The sequence below is a fragment of the Corapipo altera genome, unplaced genomic scaffold (genome assembly GCF_003945725.1).
Source record: "Corapipo altera isolate COAL_440 unplaced genomic scaffold, ASM394572v1 23b, whole genome shotgun sequence".
NCBI lineage: Eukaryota > Metazoa > Chordata > Aves > Passeriformes > Pipridae > Corapipo > Corapipo altera.
The window spans coordinates 9553306-9576630 of NW_020884885.1; the positions used below are offsets into that span (position 1 = coordinate 9553306).

Below are 23325 nucleotides of genomic sequence, written 5' to 3' on the forward strand. Positions count from 1 at the left end.
TACCCAGAGAACTGTGCACCCATTCAAACTGTAAGCAGCCACTTCCTCCAGGAGAATGCTGTGGGAGATGGTGTCAAAGGCTTTACTGATGTCTACCTAGACAACACCCACAACCCTTCCCTCATCCATGACACAGGTCACTTTGTCATAGAAGTAGAGCAGGTTGGTCAAGCAGGACCTGCCTTTTGTAAATCCATGCTGGCTGGGCCTGATCCCTTGGTTGTCTTGCACGTGTTGTGTGATGGCACTCAGGATGATCTGCTCCATGACTTTCCCCAGTATTGAGGTCAGGCTGACAGGCCTGTAGTTCCCTGAATCATCCTCTGACCCTTCTTGTAGATGGGTGTTACATTTGCTATTTCCAGTCAAATGCAACTTCTTCAGTTAACCAGGACTACTGGTAAATGATTGAAATTGGCTTGGCAAGTTCTTCTGCCACCTCCCTCAGCACTCTTGGGTGCATCCCATCTGGGTCCATAGACTTGTGGGTGTTTAATTGGCATAGCAGGTCACTAACCATTGCCTTCTGGATTATGAGGGTTTCGGTCAGGTTCCTGTCACTAAATTCCAGCTCTAGGAGCTGCGTATCCTAAGGACAAGTGGTTTTGGCATTAAAGACTAAGGCAGAAAAGGCATTAAGTAACTCAGCCTTTTCATCAGTTTCCTGACACTATGCTACCCTCTGCATCCACTAAAAGATGGAGACTCTCCTTAGCCCTCCTTTTGCTGTCAACAGAAGCTTTTTTTGTTGCCTTTAACTGCAGTGGCCAACCACCTTTGAAACCGTAAATTAAAGAAGGCAGAAGTCAATCCAGTTCCTACATTCTTCTGCCTCACTTGGTTGTCTGCCTCTACCTTATATACTTCTCAACCTCCAATCCCAAGAATATCAGCAGATTGATCACAGTTCAGTTCTACTTCCCAGTCTGTACAGCTTCCACTCAAATACATATGGGCCAGATGTCCTTAATATGTTAGGGATACACCATAACTTCAGTTTTACTGTGCAAGGCCAAAGGTTCCTCTCTTTCAGGCCACAGAGAGACATGATGCATCAGTAGATCCCAAGAGAAGAGTGGAACAGAGTAGCATGCAAGTACACAAAATCTGCCTCTATTTGTAATACAAAGAATTCCAAACAAGAGGTGGCATATTCATCTTTAACAGTCCTTAGTGGATTATACATCCATTAATTTATGAGACTGCTACCTGAGAACGTTTGAAATTTCAGAATCAGTGTTTTGTGGCAAGGAGATTCGCAGCTTAAGCATATGTTGTATGAACAAGCAACTCGTTAGCTTTGAACCACCTCCTGCTAGTTCCTATGGAAGATCTTATCTCTCCCGCCCCCTAGTCCTACCATGCCTACTTGGCTTAAAACTTTCCGTGCTCGAAGTATAATGTTGTTGAATTACAAAGAAGATCATACCAACAAGTATCACCCGTTTCAATCGTTACTGAGCCCACCAAAAAAACCCAAAACAATCCCACCATCATCCCCCTGCTTCCCCACCTCCCCAGCAAACAAACAAACAAACAAACAAAAAGGAATCTTCCTCTGTGCTTAATAATAAGCCAGTAAAACCAGTTTAGCTATTGGATATTCCTTACCTCCCCAAGCCCCTTATTCCTGCTCAGATTCTCCTTTTTTAGCCTGTGCAATTGTACAGAGCCTCCTCTGTCCTGTTCTTTTGAGACTTTAATTTTATTTCTTCAGTTCCCAGATCCCCATTTCCTCTTTTCTGAGCATAGCAAGTTTTCATATTGGCCCTTTTCTTTACTGGATGTAAACATGTAGGATTTTCATCCCCTTTTTTGAGTTCTCCAGTTAAGGTCACTTCCTTGCCCAACAACCCTTTCACTAACCATCTTTAAACCAAACACTGATCATCTCAATTTGCAGGTAGCCGATTTATCAAAATCCCATTTTTAACTCAAGGTCTTCCACGCTGCTCAATATTTGCAAAATCTGAAGAAACAAGAAGTGAGAAGGAAACAAACTTTCATAAAGCTAGGTTGACACCTCCCACACTTAAGGAAGAAGAGATTCTCTAAAACAGTATTTCAAAGATGAGGAAAGCTCCTTTCCATACAACTAATCAACAGCAGAAACCAGGGAAGGTTAAAGAAAGATCCATAAGAGAAGATAAATTCCTTCTCATTCATGTTCCTTGACAGGAGCCTAAAATCTTCAGCTCTAGGGTTTCCTTTCAGGAAAGGAGTTCCATGAAAACGGGCCTTTTTTTCCACCCTTCAATTCTACCACCATCTGTGCAATCCAAAGAGATGAGGTAAGAAAGCAACTTACTTGTGACTCCAGGGAAAGAGGCTTTCTCTATTAATCTGTATCATGCTAAACCCACTCAAACCGACATTATACATCAATTCTCACCTAACTGGGCTCAGCTACAGAGATGTCAACACTATGCAGGATATGCAGTAGCTGCAAGGTAACTTCTCTCAGCAGATCCCAAGACCAATGAATATTATGACAGTGTTTACCTTTCCCTCCCTTTATAGGGCAGCCAGGACATAAACTAGAATTTTACTTAAGAGGGTAGATACTCTCAAAACGCTTCTTCACACTGTTTATTTTCCATTCATATTTACAGCAAAACTGTATAATTTAGTTCACAGATAGTGCTTTTGCAAGGGTGGGAAAAAAAAAAGTACTTCTCTCTGTTCCTCTTCTCCCTCTAAAATATTCATGTCCAACAGCCATCTAAAACCAGCTGCAAAAGCCAGAGTGGGTGTTTTGCTGTGCTTTATGTTGGTGCTCTGTTGGACTCTGAGCACTGAAGTCAGTCAAAAGTAGGTCATCTACAACCCAAAACATCAGTCATACAAATGATATGATTTGCCTGTAAAACAGAGAAGCACCAGAAGACAAAAAGACATTCTATTTTCCCAAATCCAAGTCAAAGATGGTATTCTTACTGCAGCCATCTTCATCACTGTGGTCCCCACAGTCATTGTCTCCATCACATTGCCACTGAGCAGGGATACACGTGCATTCACCAAAAGCACTGACAGCACATGTAAAATGATTACGTCCACAGGAGCATTCATTGCTACTTGTAACACCTGTAAAGGAAGAAAAAAAGAAAGAAAGAAGATATTTTTAAGAGATCCATCTGTTTTAGGGTAAACATTAAATACAATGTGACATCGTAGTTCTTCTCCATGTACACACTATATGTATGAACACATCCTCTACTAAAACGGAACATGTTCACCCTCCTCATGGTGTTGAAATCAGAGATCTATTACTACGCACAGTTTCCTGGACTGGGGTGTTTGAAGGTGACAGCAAAGAGCAATTCGCCAAAAAGAAACTTAGGAGTCAGCTGAAAAACAACTCAGAACGAGTCACAAACAAATTCAAGGAATGTCAGGTATCAGAACACCCTTTCTATTTTACCAACTCACTCTTCTCCTAGAGCACTGCACTGCTACTGCTACACTTAGTTCTGACACTACAAGAGAAGGGATAACTCTGTGGAGTACAATCCTTTGTTAAACAAATGATTACTCTATCAATCATCAACCCCCTCAGGCTAGTCTGACTGGATATTTTTGCATGGTTCCTTCTTTCTGCAATTCAAACAGACCTAAAGCTCTCTGATTAAACAACAGATCATAAGGAAAGAATTACAGAGATATGTGCCCCAAGTGGTAGTCATATACATCCTGAGCTATCTGCAGGCTTTTTGATTTCATTTACCTCACTCATACATCTAGTGTATCTGTAATGAACCATGAACTGTATCAGCCTCAGCAAAAAAGAAAAAAAATTCCCCAGAATGTCCTTATTTACTATGCTAATTGAGAAAAACAGTATCTTCAAAATCATATGTAACACTTCTGCAACTCTCTCAACAGCTGAATTCCCTCCAGTGAAGACATCCATTTGTGAAACTAAAGCTAAGATTTAAGTTTAAAGGGGATGCATTTCTTCCTTGAGGAAGAATTATATTATGGTTCTTCTGCAACAAAACTGGTTGAAAAGGTTTCTGCCAGCCTCTGCTGCCTCCTCCCAACTGCTACACTGCAGATTGCAAGGCCTTACTACAAACCATTTTCCAAGCATATCTGCAAGCTGCTGAATTGCACCAACCAAATTTTTGTGGGACCTCTGTTCACAGTCTGCCATGGGGGTAATAACCTTTTATTCTTCCCCTCACATTCACTACAAGTTATTTTTAAAAGGTTTAGTAGAAAATATACATCTCAAAGTATTACTGCATATACTAGGGAAAGCAGCCAATATCTGGTGTAACAAAGGATTGAGGCTAAAAGAACATGAGGTGAATAAAAAACAAAGGAGGGTAGAGTGGTCAGATCTGCAGAGGACTTACCAGGTATGAACAGGCTGATTCAAAAAGACAGCAAGTGGGTGATGTAGGGTCAGAAGGCAAAAAAAGCAACACAAACATCCCTGAGGAAAAGCAGTGCATCATCTATGCAACATATCTGATTATTAGAAATGCAGGAAAATTCAGAATAACCACAACCCTCCCACAAAAATCAAACAGGTTTCTTCAAACTGACAGCACAGGAAATTCAGGACAAACTATCCTCTGCTGTTGCCTGCAACTATTTAAAGAGACAGAACTAGCTGCATATTGTCTCCAAAGTAGCTGCTGTTTAAATCACCTTTTCCAAAGCAATTTTCTACCATTATCCTCAACAGTACCCCAAAGCACTTATCCCAGGTACTTGAAAAGCTCTAATATTCCTTTCTGTGGAAGTACACGAGACCACCTAGGAAAATACAAAAATGGAAGTACTAGTGACTGGCTCTATCCTGCCCAGGCTTATGGACAGGAAAGGATCCAACATCAAGGCAAATCATTCTTAAACTAGGGTAATACATTTAATAATTTATTTCTGGATAAGCATAAATGAGGGAGTTGAGGAAAAGAAGTAAAAGCAAATTATCTTAGCTCCTGAATATAATCACAGAATCACTGAGGCTGGAAAGACCTCCAAGATTGCCAAGTCCAACCATTAACGCAACACTGCCAGGGTCCACCACTAAACCACGTCCCTAAGTGCCACACCTACACACACCTTTTAAATACCTCCAGGGATGGAGACTCCACCACTTCCCTGGGTAGCCTGTTCTCCAGTGCTTGACAACCCATTCGGCGAAGAAATTTTTCCTAATATCCAATTTAAACATCCCCGGCACAACTTGAGGCCATTTCGTCTCATCCTGTCATTTGTTAGCCAGGAGAAGAGACCAACCCTAACTCCCCTAACACCTCCTATCAGGTAGTTTATAGAGTGATAAGGTCCCCAAGCCTCCTTTTCTCCAGGTTAAACACTCTCACCCCCCTCAGCCATTGCTAGTAAGACTTGTTCTTTAATCCTTTCACCAGCTTCATTGCCCTTCCCCATACGAACAGCATGGAACAGCTCTGCAACAGCAAAGAAAGAATTAGTGCAGCTGTCCCAGTCTGCCGACTGTAACTTAATCCGCTGTATTGTCAAACACAGAGTTATCTTCAAAGTTGCTACTAATATCAGGTTATATATATGCACACACATATTAAATCTGTTCCTCCCACCTCGTTAAAGTTGCTATATTCCATTATCTCTGTTTTGTGTTTTTACTATGCTACTGAAACTGTTGGAAGCTGAAGGATACATTAGGATACCAACACTCTCTCATATGCACTAGCTGATATCTGTAGTACTAATATGTAAGCATAATTTGTCTATTTATTTCAAATTATGACCTTTGCAAATTTAATGGTTTGTGATTTGTGACCTATAGGGAAACTAACCTTATAGTCATTACAGTGAAGCATTTTATAAATCATGATTTACCCTTGTCTTGCACTTGGACTAGTAATGCACATGATGGTTCAGAGAGCACACTACTTCCAACCTATGAACAGTATTAGAAGAACCAGTCCTGGGCGGCTAGTCTTTCCCAGTAAAACAAACAAGGTGAATGAAACGTGGCACCCCCTGCAGACAGCAGGAATTTTCTCAATGATTTCAATGTGGATAGTATTTCACCTTTGGTGTCCCATGATTATTTCCCAGTGCTCAGAGCTCCAATGACACTACCCTGTAACTGTATCTGTAATAGTAGAGGGTCAGGAAGGATAAAGATGAGAAGCATGTTTTCTCCAACTCCCTCAAAGACAAGCGGAAGTGGTGTATTTGGTGTGAGAAACCTTAGCAGAAGACTTAACTCTCTTTACCTCGAGCTCTCATTAAATGCTGGGAGCGCGAGACAGAAGACTAACCAAGCGCACATATAAACTCCAGTGTCACGTTCCAATCCCAGTTAGTCAGTGGGCCAGGAACAGGACGGAAATCAGCGTTTGCTGTTCAGGCAACTGGACCAGTAATCAAAGCGGATATATCTACTTACACTTCTGCATATTCTTCTGGAGTAGGAACAAAGAGGCGCTTCTGGGCTTAACCACGCAAATATTTTTCCTAAAGCTTTTCATCACATTGCAGGCTGGGACATTTTACTAACTCTCTATATTAAAAAATCTTTTCACTTATGCAGGAGGCAAAAACATGACAGATTTTATCAAAGCAACACATACAAAACAATACAAAAAAGCTAGACAGAGATATTGGCAGGTGCTGAGTTGACATCACACAACTTTCCTGGCCTCTCCTGATACCTCATGTGACCACAACACAAGTTTCCTACTCTCTCACCTGCCCATGGTATAAACAACCAAAAAATCATCTTTACTGTCTGCAGTTTGTTTCCCTCCAGATGGGATAGCAGCAGGATCCAGTAACTAAACAGTTTTCTAGCAAAGTATACAAACAACCTCTGGATTTTACAAACAGGAAGTCAGTCTAAACACAAGCCTCATACTTAACATCTGTCATCACCTTAAATTTAGCATGGTATGCTCAGTTTCTTCAGATTCCTTCCAAATATCCTCCATACCTTCTTGTTCATCTGACAAATTAAATGTCTCTCGAGGAAGGGTGAGGTGCCCCCACCCCCCTTAAAACAATAGTTACAATCTGTGTAATTTTATGTCTAAAGTTGGCAAAGCTGTTATGTCATTTCTGGCCAAAAAGCAGAAGCCAATAATCATCCTGTTATTGCCTTTTTTTTCTAAGGGGGGGGGAGAGGTGGGGCAGGGTTGCTTAAAAAGTAAGTTGTTGCTCTGCTTCCCCCACCCCTCCCCACAACTCTTCTTAAGGTCAAACAATATAGCCCATAAAGCAAAACCTAATACACAAAGCTTCATTTTGCTGATGAGGTCATTTGCAATCCTCAGAGCTACTATATAGCAGCCACAGACTCATAAAAACACTGACATTGCAAAGGAAGCTTAAGTAGACAGAATAATTACCAAACTGGACTCCGTAGCTGCTGCTTTAATGGAAACAGCAGATATCTAGGGGAGAGTGAAAAACTGTTTAAGTCCTGATGGTATGCTTTAGTCCAAAAAGACACATGCTAATCCTCTCTCTCTTCAGTAAAAATAATGACAGATGGCAGCCCTTATCACTATTTTGTAGCAATTCAACCTTCGACAGGTTGTTGCTTCAACAAGGAATCATGCAATAGTCCAAGTTGGAAGGGATCTCAAAAGATCACCTGGTCCAACCTTTTGTGGAAAAGGGAGCCTGGATGAGACTAATTATCACCCTGTCCAGTCACATCCTGAAAACCTCCAGTGATACGGACTCTACCATCTTCCTGGGGAGGTAGAATGATTGTTCTTATTGAAAAAAATGTCTTTCTTTTTTTGGCATGAACACATTCCCGCTCTGTCAGGCTCTGGCAGCATTCTAGCAATATCAGAATTTTCTCACATTCACATATGGATGAAGTTTCCTCAATGAACACCTGCAAAAGATCCTGGCATCAATGGTCAACACCACAGTGCCTTTTCAAATTTCCTTTCTATCCAGGTACCAAGAACTAGCTACATAAAAGAGACTCTTCCACACCACCCTGTTGATTGCATCTTTCCCCTTTCATCCTAACACACAAACTCTTACTGTAATTTTTTTAATTAGTAGTAATAAGTTCACAGCCATCGGTTTTTTGTGCCACCCTGCAGTTCTTCATGTACCTGTAACATGGAATAACACAGCTAAAACCATGGCTAAGTATCCATTTAGTTCTTCCATGGTACAAGGAAAATAGCACCAATAGCTTTAGAAAAGCCAGAACTACAAACATATTTGGCATGATTTACAGTTGCAGACTGTTCAGCTCAGAATCAGAAGCCTCTGGAAAGAACAATCATCCTTTTGGTCCAAGACTGACTAACAAATGGGTCTGGGTTCCTCCTCCTCCATGGACAGGCACCTAATTCTCCATTTCATGGCCTACAGAAGACCTTCAATGGAAGGCAGAGACCTTTCTGCAATCCTCATTATTACAAAAGATAACAAAAATATGACAATACCATCTTTATAATTTTAGCCCTACCATATAAAAATGGTGGGAGGACAGAAGGTACAAGTGGATATTGAACTAGTGTGAAAATATAGGACAAATTACCGTGACAAAGAAGAAAAAAATCCAGGACTGTGTAAAAGAACTGGAATATAAATAATGGAATTAAAGGCAAAAGGAGAGAACTGAAGTCCTAATAGTGATGGGCATAAGGCTGTGCGATTTTTTCCACAGAGAAAGTGTGGAAGGATATCACCAGAAGCAGTTTTAAAATTTGGAACAAGCATCAGAGTATTTTGCTCTGACTTCAAAAGATGCACTTCATTTCTTACTTCTGTATTTTAAGAACTCATGAGCATGTGATTGTTTACTTGGGGTTAAAATTAGTGAATTCTGTAGCATAGTCTTTAATAGCCTCTTAATACCTTGCATATCTCTTGTTAGAAGGTCTGTGTCGGATGCCATTTTATCTCTTTCTCAACTTCCAGGTCAGGTTCACTTCTGCATTCCCATCACATACACACCTTGACAAGGGCAGACCTTGGACATTTCAAATGGCCTTGAACATAGTTTACTTGATACACTTTCCTTCTTTATCCAGCACTTCCACAAATTCCTATGGCAAAGCAGCTCGGCTTTATATGCTTGCCTGTCTTGAGGGAAAATGAAAATTTTGGATTCCTCTCTTACCCAAATAGCAGTTTCCATGGAAGGAAAAAGTACAGTTAATCCAGCTTTAGAAGAGGGATTTGCTGACCATTGTTTAAACTCAGAGCTCTGCTGGCAGACACAGCAAAGGCAAGAGTACAGCACAACAGCTTGATGTCAGACAGGGCACCACACACTGATAAAAGCCAACACAATTTTCTCTTCTTTTCTACTCCCATTATGGAAGCATCTGAAGCAGTTCTGATTGGGTACCCACGTAGTCTCCAAGCATTTGAAGCCTGCCTAGACTAAAATTAAGAAGATTAATAAAGACTAAAATTAAGGAAGATCAATCTAAAAGTTTTCAATTCAAACAGAACTATTACAGTTTTGTTTGAGAAGAACGTGATAGTGGTACGGTTAAGGACAAAAAAAATGGGGCATCAAAAAAACCTCAACACAACCATATGAACCAGAGAAGAGAGACTGAAAATGTTACAGCTTTTTGGGAATTGAGTACCATGCCTACTTTGGCAGTCTCCAAGTGAGGATGAAAGTTTCCCAATCTTAGAGGTTCCTCTTTCATTTTGAAAAAGCAGAGATACCTCAATCCTGAACCAGCTGGTTCTCAAACATCTGACTGAACAAAGTGCTAGGGAGAGGCACATTATTAAGCACAGTCATCCTTCAGCTACTGTATTAAACTGCACAACTTCACAAGTTACACCTGAAAAACATTACACTTGATATGAGCACAAGAATCAGGAGCAAGGAAGAGAAATTCCACAGGGCATCCACTAATTAGGACTTAAAGAAAATAAAGGGTGCAACAAAGTGCAAACTGAGTTAGTGTTAGTGCAATGGGTGTATGCAAGAAGTAGAGCGAGACAAACAGAAGCTGTGTTTTCAGAAACACAGCATAGGTCAAAGAAATAGGAGGCCTTTAAAAACATGATTGAGTCTCTGGAGCCCAATGCTGATCCCACAGCAGAAAAGACCAGCAATCCCACCAAAAACCTCAACCTGCACCCAGGGAATAGGAGAGCACTTACAGAAACAACTGTTGAAAAAGAAATACTGAAAGAGGATTTGATTTGAACATAAAAAGACTCAAGGATCAAGAAGCAATTTTTACAGTTCCTTCTCCCAAATCCCAAAATCGTAAATGAATACCTTGCAATAATCAATGTGACTATAAGTGAGGTCTCTAGATACTTGTCCTAACTCTATCCATGCCTACACCGCTAGACAAAACTACTTCTGCCCTTCTAGAAGAGCGTATACTACTATTATGCCACCACAATGTAGTAAAGGCTTAATGTTTAATCTGTTTCTACATATCTAGAGTCTTTGAACAGAAGGTATAGTTGAAAAGGCATTATGATTGCCATGAAATGCTAGTCAAAAACTAATTCAAATTGGCTAAGTTACCAGCACACACATGTCAAAAAAGTCAGCTGAATGACCATAAACAAAAGATAATGAGAAATGGCAGCAAGTCAAGCTGCAGGGGGTAGAGATAGCTAGTAAGTATTATAGGGATCAGCATTAGATCCAGTCCCATTAAGTAACTTCATTAATTAACTGGAAGAAAGAATAAGTATCAAGTTAAAGGAGCTGCAAATGATACCAAAATAGGAAATATTCCTCTACAAACACAACAGTAGAAAAAGAAGTAATATAGAGGGGACCTTAGAAGATTAGAATTATGGGCAGAAAATCAGGATTCAGCCTTTAAAAAAAAGGTTTTTTAAAGCTAGTGCATCTGGTGGAAATTAATTTGAAACAAATTGAACAAATTAATAGAAAAGGCTGGGTGTAGCAATGCCTGGAGAAATCAAGGAGCAACAATAAAAGACCCACTCTCTCTAAAAGTGTGTACAAAACCATTAGATAGTGGGAGCATCTGTTTGTTTTACCAAGAATCTACAAAGGTGCAAAGACCTCAGAAAGTCATGAGCTGCAGTATGCCATCTCTGACATTCTGCTTCTCACCTCCAAGGCCCTTACTGGAAGAGATTCAGCCTCCTAGATTACTTGTAACCCACATATTTACATTTTCTCTGTGTATTAAATAATTTTTCCTATCTATAAACCTGGATTCCAAGGAGCAGGAGCATTACGCTTCCCACCTTGTGAAATTTCCTTCCTGTTACTGTTAAAAGCATTCCATTTATCTTGGCATTTCATTACCTGTAGATTTTCTCTCTTAAGCAGAGCATGTCATCCATATTACATTATGAAGTGCAGAGTGATACCTGAAGGATGCCATCAAGAAACACACTTCGCTAATTTTAACCTGAAGTAGCATTTCTTTATATAGCTGCAAGCTCCTGTGCAACTGCATGTCAATAGAGAACTACAATGAAGAATCCAAGGGACTTATCCCCAGTAGTAAATTACTTGTCATGAGGACCACTTCACTCAAGAATGTTAAACAGAAATGAAATACCACTCAGAAATGGGCAGAAAAATAAAAGGTTGTTGCTGCATGGCATCATTCAGATGTTTAGCTGGACCACAAGGGCCCAACAGGCAGAGCTATGTGACTCAAACCCTTTCAGAATACACATATGCTAGACAAACACTTTAAAATACTACCTTAAACCCACATCATGCTTTGCAAGAAGCAACATGAGACATATAACTTTCCATTTCTTTCACTGTGGTGGGTTTTTTGTGGTTGTTTTTTTTTTAAACCCACACACTAATAACTTCTAACCTTTCCTGTCCCATAAAGGTTGCAAACAATTTACTTTTCATTTATCATGAATCATTCGGCACAGTAGATGCTAAAATTTAGAAAATAATGGCACAACACCAGAAATGTTACCAGGTGACCTTCACAATTGCGAAGTGCCAGCTAGAGTAGCAACCTGCTGTTTTAAACAGATAACCCACAGGGAAAAGATACTTCTGATGTATTTCACCTACTACAGTCCCCTAAGAGTTTCACTAGCATGACAGCACTTGAGAATGAGGGTCATTGAACAGTCAGAAATCTTTCTACTCTATCAAAGTTCATGGAGATGAGCTACCAGGACTAATGAAACACTGGAGTTTGTTTTCCCAGTTATAAGGCAAAAAATGTTTGCAATTTTAAATTTCATGAGCTTTCCTTTAACTTTTCCATTACTTGATAGACAGACAGGTCTCTCTCATCCTTGAAGTAATTATCCTAGTGATCCTTACATTACCTCAGCTAGTGATCCTTACATTACCCAAGGAGCACCCAAGGTTTACTACAGTCACAGTAAAGACATGCTCTGTCACTTCTGGAAAACACCATGGAAGAATCAGAACCTCAGAGATTCTGAAGCCTTGCAAACCTTCCCCTTCACTGAATGGATGAAGAATGCAAGTAGTCTACAAGGCCTAATGAAAACCAGCTTGGCATCTGTCACTCATAACTATAATATGAGAAGAAAAAGGTTTAATTTGCATAAATGCACTCCTCCCTCTTTTACCCCCCTTTAAGTAATCCAAGTATTAACTTTTAAGGCAAACAATCAATCAGTACTTTTCCAACATTCATTCTGTTTCTGCTACTATTCCTGTCATATCCTCTTCCAAGCTGCAAGCATCCTTGAGATTTCACTGAATTCCTTGCTTAACAGCTGAGAAAGACATAGCTGTCATCTGACCATGCATGGACTAACTAAACCCAACTTAATCTAAAAACAAGCAAAGAAAAACCCACTAAGTTTTCAGTTTCATATAGGATAGCTATACATCTTTCTGTCTGCATACAGTCTTGAACAGTAATGGCATCCAACTCTGACAGATACTACTAAAGAACCTGTTACAGGTCACGGCATTAAGAAAAACTGAAATTAATGCCAATTAATTTTAATCTACTGTCTGTAAACTGCATCGATTTATTTGCAGTGTCACGAGCAGCTAAGCTATCCTGAAGTGGGGGAAAAGGAAATTGGAGTGGTCAAAAGAGGGCAGCTAAGAGGAGGAAGCACTCCTCCCATCTTTGCTTGAAAACTAGTGCTCAGAGGCTTTGAGGATCCAAGAAAAACTAAAAGTGGCATTTTTGAACCTGGGTTGCAAGGATAAATGTACTTAGGAAAATTCAGAATCCACCTCCTTACCACAGAGCCTTCAGGAAACTGGCTCCTTTCCCTTTTGATTCAGAAGCTTCTTGAGCTTTTAGCTTCCTCTCCCACACCACTCATGTTAATTACTTTGTTAATTACTGCACCAGCGCTTGTCTAGCACTCTCTGGATTTACAAAGCATCCATAACCTTACTCACAACACATTTGGAAGTCATTTTTGATCTGGTCTTCAAGGTTTCACCCTGCATTGGCTCTCTGAACTACTCTAAGTAAGTTTGTCCCACAGGAAATTATCAGTCTGTTTCTTTCATCTTTCAGATGCTCCAGGCACTGGACTGGCTGTAAGGACATTCTACCCTTTAGAACATGCACCCACCTTTCTCTCCAAAACCCAGAACATTCTTTTCTTTGTTTAATCTAATCAAGAATTTCATCTTGATCTGTCCCAGATTACACTAACACGGACAGCCATACGCCTCTTTTCAGAAAGTAAAAGTCAAAGCATGAAAAATCTTCTTTTTCAAGGAACTTTAGATTCTAGCTAGACTGCAGTTGTCCAGGCACATAGCGCAAGGAAACAAAATTTTGCATCCAAAAAAGTCTATTTTGGCTTTTGTGGACTGCAATTAGATTCTTCCCATCGTTATGGCATGATACAGAAAAGGCCAGGTTCCTGGACAAGATAGGGACTATTCTCTTAGAGGGAGATCATTTTAAGGAGTTTATTTTGGTCTTCTATAAAGCAGCCATCATGTTAGCTGTGGAACTTTGTAGCTTTCCAGCTCTCTGCCACACAAGAGACTGGGAAGCCAACCACAACAGCTCTGCTTAGCAGAGGAGTCCTCCAGGGAAGGGATAGGATACACAGTGCGGTTTTGTGGCAATAAGGAGGCAGGAGCTCATTTTTGCAATCCCACAGGCAGGAGGACTTCAAAAGCACAAACCACAAGATAAACGGAGCTATCTTGGGACAAAGAGAATTGTTCTATATGTTGTTTTCTAAAAAATAACTCCACACATGATATTATGTTGCCCTCAGAGGATGAGGGGCAAACGGGCAATTATTAACTGGCCAGACTGAGCTGGAAGAATAGGGCTGGGTCTGGCAAAAGGGAAGTACTACACAACCACAGAGACATTGTAGCAACTGTGCTGCCTCTTTTACTTAAAAGTAAAAAAGAAACTTTTACCAGCAACATCTTTTTAATATATATACAAACACATATATACAGACACATGTGCACTCAGAAAACACAATCTTAATGTGAATATGTTTTATGGGCTCAGATGGATAAGTTCTTTCTAACAGAATTGCCAGTAGGAGTGTCAGTGTTGGAGTTACTGCAGGGTAGCTATACTGTACATCAGCCCCTATTCAACCCACCCACATGTTTGCTTTCTAGGCAGCCCATGAAGTACCAACCTACACCTCCCACAGCACCTGGACTTCAGACTCCTTTGCAACACTTAGAAAGTGGTTGTAAAACTCTTCCTCTGCTTAAACTGAAAGTCTCAGGTGCTGCTCTAAAAAACTGCAAGTTCCACAGTTCATTCATACTCACATCCCAGAAAAATTCACCATAATAGTGAAAAGTACCAGAGGATCCCTTACAGCCAGCGTCATACTGTTCGCACTGGGCTTTACTTTCAATTAAATAATAGCAACAGCACTGAGGCAGGTAGAGGAAGATGAACAAAAAGCAAAATGGCCCAGTTATAGAACCATATCTTTCTAGGTATGTGTGTGGCCTCTACTACTACAGTGTCAGAGTGCCTTTTTCTACTAATGAACAATTTCAACACCTCTTAAAAAACTGGGAAGTATTATCTTCAATACAGAAGCAGAAAATGGAAGCCAAACAGCATAGAACTGTGAGTATTTGGGTGCCTAAGGTAATTAAAATCAGTGGAAAATTAGACGTTTAACTATAGTTACACAGCTGGCCTAAGAGATTTAGACCTGACTCTCAGTATAACAAAAGTACTCATACCTCCCACCACAGACAGTCTTCATGCTTGGAAACCTGAGCCCTAGGTGACTTCCCAAAGAGCTTGTGGCCAAACTGAGAAATTAAAGCAGATCCGGTCCCACTCCACTTCTTAACCAGGGCACAATTTGCCCCTCCCTACCTAGGTCCTTACTCCAGAGAGCTCATTGAAACAAACTTGCAGGAAATCAAAGTCTCTGTTGCACAAACGTGGAAGGATTTACACACACTGCTTGGGAAGTCAAAATAACACCACCTGCTCCACTTCACCAGTCTGCTCCCCCATGCTCCCTGACCCAAATTAAGTTGGATCCAAGTCCTGCTTCCTAAAAAAAAGGTCAGAGCCAGGCTCCTGAGACCTCCTGGGGGTTCCCAAGTTCCTGTATTAGCCTTACAATTATTAAAAGGCCAACATTAAAAGGAAGTCCAGTCCTGAGGCCACTGTTAATCTAATAAACACTGGAATTAGATTTCTTCTCAGTGAAGAGTCTGCCCGCCTGATGGCACAAAGCCAACATTTAAATGCTACTGTTGCTCAGAGCCCTAAATTAGTTTTGGATCTGGGGAGTTTGCCTTGAGCTACAGCCAAAAGAAACATAGAAACTGGAGGGAAATTTGTTAAACGTTAACAGAGCTGCAGGAAAGGACTACAGAAGGGCTAGTAGGTGGGAGGGAAGAAGGAAGGGAAGCCACAAACACAAGAGAAATGAGAAGACATGGGAAGTGCGCAAAGAGTAAGGAGATTTTTGTACAGAAGTGACTCCCCTGCCCAATTCCCCACTTAGGTGTGTGAACAGTAGACTTTTTAGGTCCCACTTGCGCATAGGATTTTTTGCAACTACAATGGTTCTCATCTACCTTCCTCTCTCCATGTTTAAAATACAGAATAAGAATCTCAGGAAACTCTGCATTCCTGACTCCTTGGGCTACATTGATGGTGATTTACCATGAAATTTGACTCATCCCTAGTCAGCTGAGAGCAAGTGTACATTTCCAGTCTCCCTGGCTGGGATCTCAACAGATGCCATGTTCTCAGAGGGAGTGGGTATACAGCTGCCTGCAGGAGCAGCTTTTCCAGAAGGCTCTTTTTTGTGAAAAGGATGCAGTGAAAACAATGCAAGATCCTGTCTATTTATGCTATTCTTCCTTTTACTGATGAATTGTAGGACTTAGCTCAGTGCCCTTCTTCCTTGAATACTCAAACACTTGATGTAATACAAATGTCTGTGTAGAGAGAGTTTAAAGATACTCCCATTTTGACAATTAGCTCACTTGGTTAGAGTATGGTGCTAATAACATCCAGGTCATGGGTTTGATGCCCATATGGGCCCTTCACTTAAGAGCTGGACTTGAGGATCCTTGTGGGATCATCAACTCAGAATATTCTATATTCTGTGAAACGTTTCCTAATAGGAACAGAACACAAAGACTCCCCCATTTAACAGCTGCTTCCCATGAAGCTAAGCCAGTGAGGCTACAAGCTGCATTCTGATAGAAGTGACCAGAGATGCAGGGAAAAGAAAAAAAAAGGAAGAAAAGCAACGTCCACCTCAGAAAGCTGCTATGACAATGTGACCTGATCAATGACAAGGAAAGGCTGTGGATGTTGTCTAGGTAGACATCAGTAAAGCCTTTGACACCATCTCCCACAGCATTCTCCTGAAGGAAGTGGCTGCTTACAGTTTGAATGGGTGCACAGTTCTCTGGGTAGAAATCCAACTGGATGGCCAGGCCCAGAGAGTGGTAGTGACTGGAGTTAAATCCACCTAGTGACCAGTCACCAGTGGCATTCCCTGGGGCTCAGTATTGGGGTCAGTCCTGTTTATTATCTTTATCCCTCAGTCAGTTTGCAGACAACACCAAGATGGGCAGGAGCACTGATCTGCTGGAGAGTAGGAAGGCTCTACAGAGGGATCTGAACAGGCTGGTTCAGTGGGCTGAGGACAACTGTATGAGGTTCAACAAGGCAAAATGCCAAGTCCTGCCTTTGGGTCGCAACAACCCCAGGCATCGCTACAGGCTCGGGGATGAGTGGCTGGAAAGGCTGCCTGTGGAAGAGAACCTGGGGGTGCTGGTCGACAGTGGCTGAACATGAGCCAGCAGTGTGTCCAGGTGGCCAAGAAGGCCAATGGCACCCCAGCCTGTATTAGAAACGGTGTGGCCAGCAGGATCAGGGCCACAGTGATCGTCCCCCTGTACAAGTCTCTGGCAAGGCCGCACCTTGAATCCTGTGTCCAGTTTTGGGCCCCTCACTTCAGAAAGGACATTGAGGTGCTGGAGCATGTCCAGAGAAGGGCAATGAAGCTGGTGAAGGGTCTGGAGCACAAGTCACAGGAGGAGGAGCTGTTTAGCTGGACTAAAGGAGGCTCAGGGGAGATCTTTACACTTCCCTGAAAAGAGTTTATAGCGAGGTGGAGGTCAGTCTCTTCTCCTAAGTAACAAGTGATATGACAAAAGGAAACACCCTCAGGTTATGCGTGGGGAGGCTCAGTTTAGATACATAAGGAAAAATTTCTTCACCAAAAGGGTTGTCAAGCATTAGAACAGGCTGCCCAGCAGAGGGGTAGACCACCATTCCTGTAAGTATTTAAATGACACATAGACATGGCACTTAATGACATGGTTTAGTGCTGGACTTGGCAGTGCTTGGTTAACAGTTGGACTCTATGATCTTAAATGTCTTTTCCAACCTAAATCATTCTGTGAATTGGAAGGAATGAGGAGCTTTAGAGAGCAAAAAGCAATCCTTCTGTCATCTTCCCAGAGCCCACAAAGGGCCTTTGTTTGCTCCAACTGTATCTCCACTCTTTCCACCTCTCTACGGAAACATTTCCGAGCCAGTGGGCACACATGTGCACAGGGTGCTGTAGAAAAAGATAAAACTACTGGAGAGCATACTCATTAGAGATCTTATGTGCCATCCTTTACTGTACCACACTTGAAGCTGAACACTGCTGGGGGGCAAGAGTGTTTGCCCCCCCTACCAATCTCCTCACACTGCAACACACAGACCCCTTTCAAAGCTTGAAGAGTCTATTTGAATAAATCATCTGTGCTTCTCAACAGAAGCAAGCTATAAACAGGGTATTAAAGAAGCAGAAGAATAAGCAGAGGGCATTCAACCATGTTCAGACACTAAATCAGCTGAGTAAAAAAATGGGTTAAAGGAAACCAGAAGTATCACAACATGGACTTCTTTTTCAACACATCTGGAATTAAATATATAATAAAAATGAGTTTTCAGTCCTAGAAAGAGGTCTCTAAGCATCCTGAAATTCCATCCCATCACAGCTGAGACAACATATGTCCAAGCTGCCCATCCACTTTCAATCTCCCCATCAGTCCCCATATTCAGCTCAACTACAGCTTTGTTCTCACACAGATTACAGCATTCTTTTATATACTTACCTAGTTTTTATGTTCCTCATGTTTCTACCAAGTTATTTTCCAACATTCCCCAAGCAGCCTGTGGAACTTTTCATATCTCTTCGCAGATTTTTCCTACTGCCACATTCAGAATTGCACAGAAGGAGAGACATACATGGACAAGGGCTGCTCAGTTCTGCAAAACTATTAAAATATAGCCAGCAACATCTGAGCAAACCCCCATACAACCTCCTCATGAGCAAAATAACCCTAAACCTTATTTTCATTCTTCAGTCCCCTGTCTTTCATGAGATACAGGTCTGTTTACAGGTCTCCTGCTCTGCACACAACTCCTTCCCCAAAGAGCGGAAGTCCTCTCTCACACAAACACATATACACAGCCTGAGCAATGTTGACTCCTGTGAGCATCCCCCTCCCGCATTAGCCTTATAAAGGGTTAAAGCCCAGTCATCACACACCAGTAGGCTGACAGTTTTATGTCTGTAATGTCTGTGTGGGTTTCAGACTCTCCCTTTAATCGGGTTCCATTGCAATTAATCAGTGGACTTCTTTATAAGAAAAAAATAATAATAATAAACAGTGAGCATTCTATTCAGCCCAATTCAATCTGTCCAGCCAAATCTCACGACCAGCTGGAATGCCCCTTTCCTAGTCTGCCCAGCAGGATGCCCAAGAATGGCGTGTGAACGTTTCTCTCTGCTCCTGCTCCAGCGTTAAAATGAACAATAGTCCCTGCCAGTGTCATTCTTCAGCAATTCATCTCTTCCTGTCGCCAGACTCTTTCGTTCCTTCTTGCCCCTTCCACCCTTTTTGTATGAAAAACAACAGCAGATCAGCAGCAATATAATAAAATAAAATTGTATTTACTTGGGAGATTTGAGGGAAGGGGCAAGAAGGGGGTTGGGAAGAGGAAGAGCCCCCAACCCCCTTCGGCATTGAAGACACGGAAGCGGAGGGTTCTCAAGCCCCAGCTGACCTGCTCCACTCCACGCCTGGTTTCCCTGCTGCAAGGAGCATCAAATTTGCCAGGGGGGTTGTAGGGGAGACAGGGCCCTTTTCTTCTGGAGGATGTTGGAACTGTAATTACAGCGAGGTACTTTCGGGGGGGGGGGCAGAATTAACATGGATCTCAGTTCACGTTCCCTGTGTTTTTCACGTGCAGACCTGTGGCCCTTACTCAGTTTTCTCATTCACTGGGGAGTGAGTCAAAAGAGGTTGAAAGAGGCTGCAAGTGCAGTGTTAGGAGAGACTTAAACCTCCTATTCCTGAAGGAGCAGAAGCAGAAGGAAACTAATACAGGACAAACTCCAAGAAAAAAAATGTTATAGTATATGTGTATATACATACACACATATATTCCCCAACTGAGGAGGAAATGTGTAGCATCAAAAATTAGACAACATTGAGATCCACGAGGAACAGATTAACCACAGAGGTAGCAGCAAATACCATGCTAAGAGACACACCATGAACCCCAACACCAGCCTTCTCTCCATTGAAGGGAAATAAGGGACTAGGTGCTGGAAGATTTTAGTAAGTTTAGTTTCACAGGTGTGAATTTTAAAGGGTTGCTTCCTGCTATTCAAAACTGAGCAACAGTCTGGCAAAGATAGTATCTTAGCATGCTTCAGAAGAACTAATCCAGCTGCTATTGATTACATGCGACATTTAAAATCCATTATAAGCAAGTCAAAAAAAAGCTTTACTGAAATCCCAGAACTAAATTCACCTGCTCAGCTTTCAACAGACCCCTTTTGCACTTCATGACACCACACAAACCCCACTTTATTTGCAACACAAACTCCTGAATTGAATGTAGAATTATTATATGGTATTCATCACCACAACAGTCAAGTAGCCCATAAACAGATTCATCTTCATATCTTACTGCTACAAATCGTTTCCTCAGCTTTATTTTCTAGATCTCTGACAGCCAGAGTCCCAAGCCACTTGGGACTAAGAGGTACAGGTTGGATGTAATAGCTAGGTGTAGGAAAAGAGAGTACAAGACAGAGTGTCCCATCTCACACCCACTTCTCAGAACCTTCCTTCCACCTGCCCACAATCCCTTATTCCTTTTTGCCTCTTAACAAGCTTCCCTGCTTCTATAACCCATTTCTCTTCTGCTACTCCTTCCTCCTAAACTTTTCTTTTTTTTATTCCCCTGAAAAATGCCCATAAATTCAAACTTGATCCAAATCAGGTGCATGCACAGTCACCTTTCTCTCTATTCTCACTGAGTACACATATACCAGTTTAAGCCAGGTGCAAGCATCTGAATCGCCTAGCTACCAAAAACTTAACCCCTTAGAATTATCTGGAATAATTTGAACAGGCAGACAGGTTGTATTATTCAGTATTTGACATCACACAGCTGCACTGTTTTTGTGTGCATCCCTTGCAGGATGACAGCTCTCCATGCTATTTCTTGCATTGCAACACAATCTTCAACACTGCTTTGTATCACACAGAAATAGCCTAATGCCTTCTCCTCCTCCTCACAGCCTGTAGGCCAGCAAAGAAGCACTCAGCCCAGAGGGCAGCCTCTCAGAAGGCATTATGTAGACCACAGTTCCTCTGCAGCCCTTCGCTTAGGGGAATAATTGGAGCAGAGCTCCTGTTCAACTCAAGCCTGTCACTGGGCAGTCAATGTCTATCGCAGAGTGTGCCAAAGGGTCTTTTGCTAACAGGTTTTTCAACTCCTACTCAGCAGATACAAGCACCAATTGAAATTTTTGAAAATGTTAGGAACATTTGAATACTTGAAAAGTATTTACAACTCCACCATTCAAGCGTGAATTTCAGAGAAACTAAAAAATTTTTAAGCCCTTTCTGTTTTGTTTGTGGGGTTTTCTTCTAATTCCTGGAGCATGGGAGGCTTAACAAACATTCTCAAATTTTTCTGTACTATGGCAAGATTTTAAACACGGAGAACGGAAGCATTTTCTCTCTGTTCCTATTTTCCAAATTAAAGTTTCACAGGCAGTTTTAAGCAGAAACTCTTCTCTCTCTCCCTCAAGTTTCAGCCTGGAAAGTTACAAATTGGTGAAACTTTTATCAACTGAAAAAGAAAATCAGGTGAAGATTGCAGTAGGCTTGGCCCTAGTGACATCACTCCCTTCCTACACATCATGTCCCTTCTGCTCCAAAGGTACTGGGACTTGCTTTGGAATTTCTAATTCACTAACACAGTCAAGTTGAACTCAAAGCAACTGTTCTCAACCTGCACTTAAAGACTTAGGCTTCTATTTTAGTTCTCAGGACAAACTGCTCCCAAAGGCTTGTTTGTTTTTCCAGCCACATTAGCTGGTCTAACCAAAGTTGTTCTCTTTTCCTATAAACCCTGTCTCGCTAGCAGTTGTGATGCTCTAAGGATAAAATGCTTCTACAAATACTATATCATGAATAATATAAAATAAAGGGGCAGTCACCAGGTGCTGGGGAGGCTACGGATATTCTATATTCTTTTTACTCAGTTCTATATTTGGCCTATTAGTAATTTCCTTCTACAAAGAAAGTTTCATATTCTATAACCATCTGCGAATGAAAGGCAAGGATATCCTTTATTTAAAAGCATTGGTTATATCCATGCTAAGAACTTTACTCCAAGCTTTACCATTGCACAGCAGTCTTGCTCATCCTGCATTATGGCCTTGGCCAGAGAGTTCAGGAAGTTCAGTCTCCATATGTACAGCTCTATATGTGCTCAGCATAAAAAAATCTGTGCAACTACGACCTTAGAGCAGAAGCACTCCCTGCCCTGGAAAAATACTGACACAGGTAAGCATCTCCACCTCAAATTTAATTTCTGACATAATACATCTGGAACAAGGATTATGTTTCTGATATCATTCCTACTGTAACAAGAACATCAAGTCTAAGACAACATTTAATCTTTAATACACATGCAACACAGTTTAACTAATGTAAGAATTTAACTCCAAACTGTGGGCACGCAAAGTTCGTTGCCAGCCCTGCAGAGATGGAAAAGAATATTTAAAGGAGGTGGCCTGGTTAATTTTTCCTCATAATGCTACAGAGAAGTGAGTTCACATGATCTCTTCTTGACACAATCGAGCAGTTTCATCCTGTATAGGTTATCTCCACTGCAGCTTTAGAAACAGGGGACAGAGTAAGTACAGAGATATGAGTTTACTGGTCTATCCCAGGACTACAGTAACAGGTTCAAGGCACATTCAAGGCCAAAACCTGTCAGATAGTGCAGTTGAAATAGTTTGCTTTAAAGAGATATCACTTCTCTGATTTATTCCATGTCTGGAGCTGGAACCCAGATCAAATAAACTAGAAACTGAGAGATAATTCACAGGTAACAGAGGGAACAGGAAATCAAGCATAAAATCCTACAGAATGGTTAAGCAGAAATAAGCTAGACATACTTAGCACAAGAAAAAGCTGTATTTTCAGTCTACACCAACATTTTGGATGAAACTACACAGAAGGGGTTTGTCAGCTATGTTTCCTTCTTAAAGAAAAACAAAAAAAAGGAGACTGCCTGAGCTGAAAATCACTATGTGTTGTGTGCCTTAATCTCCCTTCTCCTTCAGATTCAACACCGATGCTCCCCCAAACACTCTCTAGCTTTAGTGTGGATGTTGAATGCTGACAAAGGTTCCTTTTAGAAGCCTGGACTGCAGAAGCCAGAGATAAATCCCTCCACCCATATCTATTTTTGTCTCCCTTGCATATACAAAATTTCTTTCCCCCTCCTACCTCTCAAACCCATCTCACCCTCCCCCCCTCAAAAGCGATTAAGGAAAAGCTGTAGAAATATTTGCCCAAAGCTGAAGCCTGTTGCTGGGCCCAGCTGT

General features: G+C 41.4%; 1 protein-coding gene across 6 annotated transcripts in view; it reads right to left on the minus strand.

Annotated features, from left to right (window-relative positions):
- Positions 1-23325, minus strand: part of LRP4 (LDL receptor related protein 4) — a 95617-nt gene that overhangs the window by 40085 nt on the left and 32207 nt on the right. For all 6 annotated transcript variants that reach the window (XM_027641979.1, XM_027641977.1, XM_027641978.1 and 3 more), the window contains one exon: positions 2938-3084. In XM_027641979.1, the coding sequence (XP_027497780.1) occupies positions 2938-3084 (147 nt within the window). The remainder of the gene's footprint in view (positions 1-2937; positions 3085-23325) is intronic.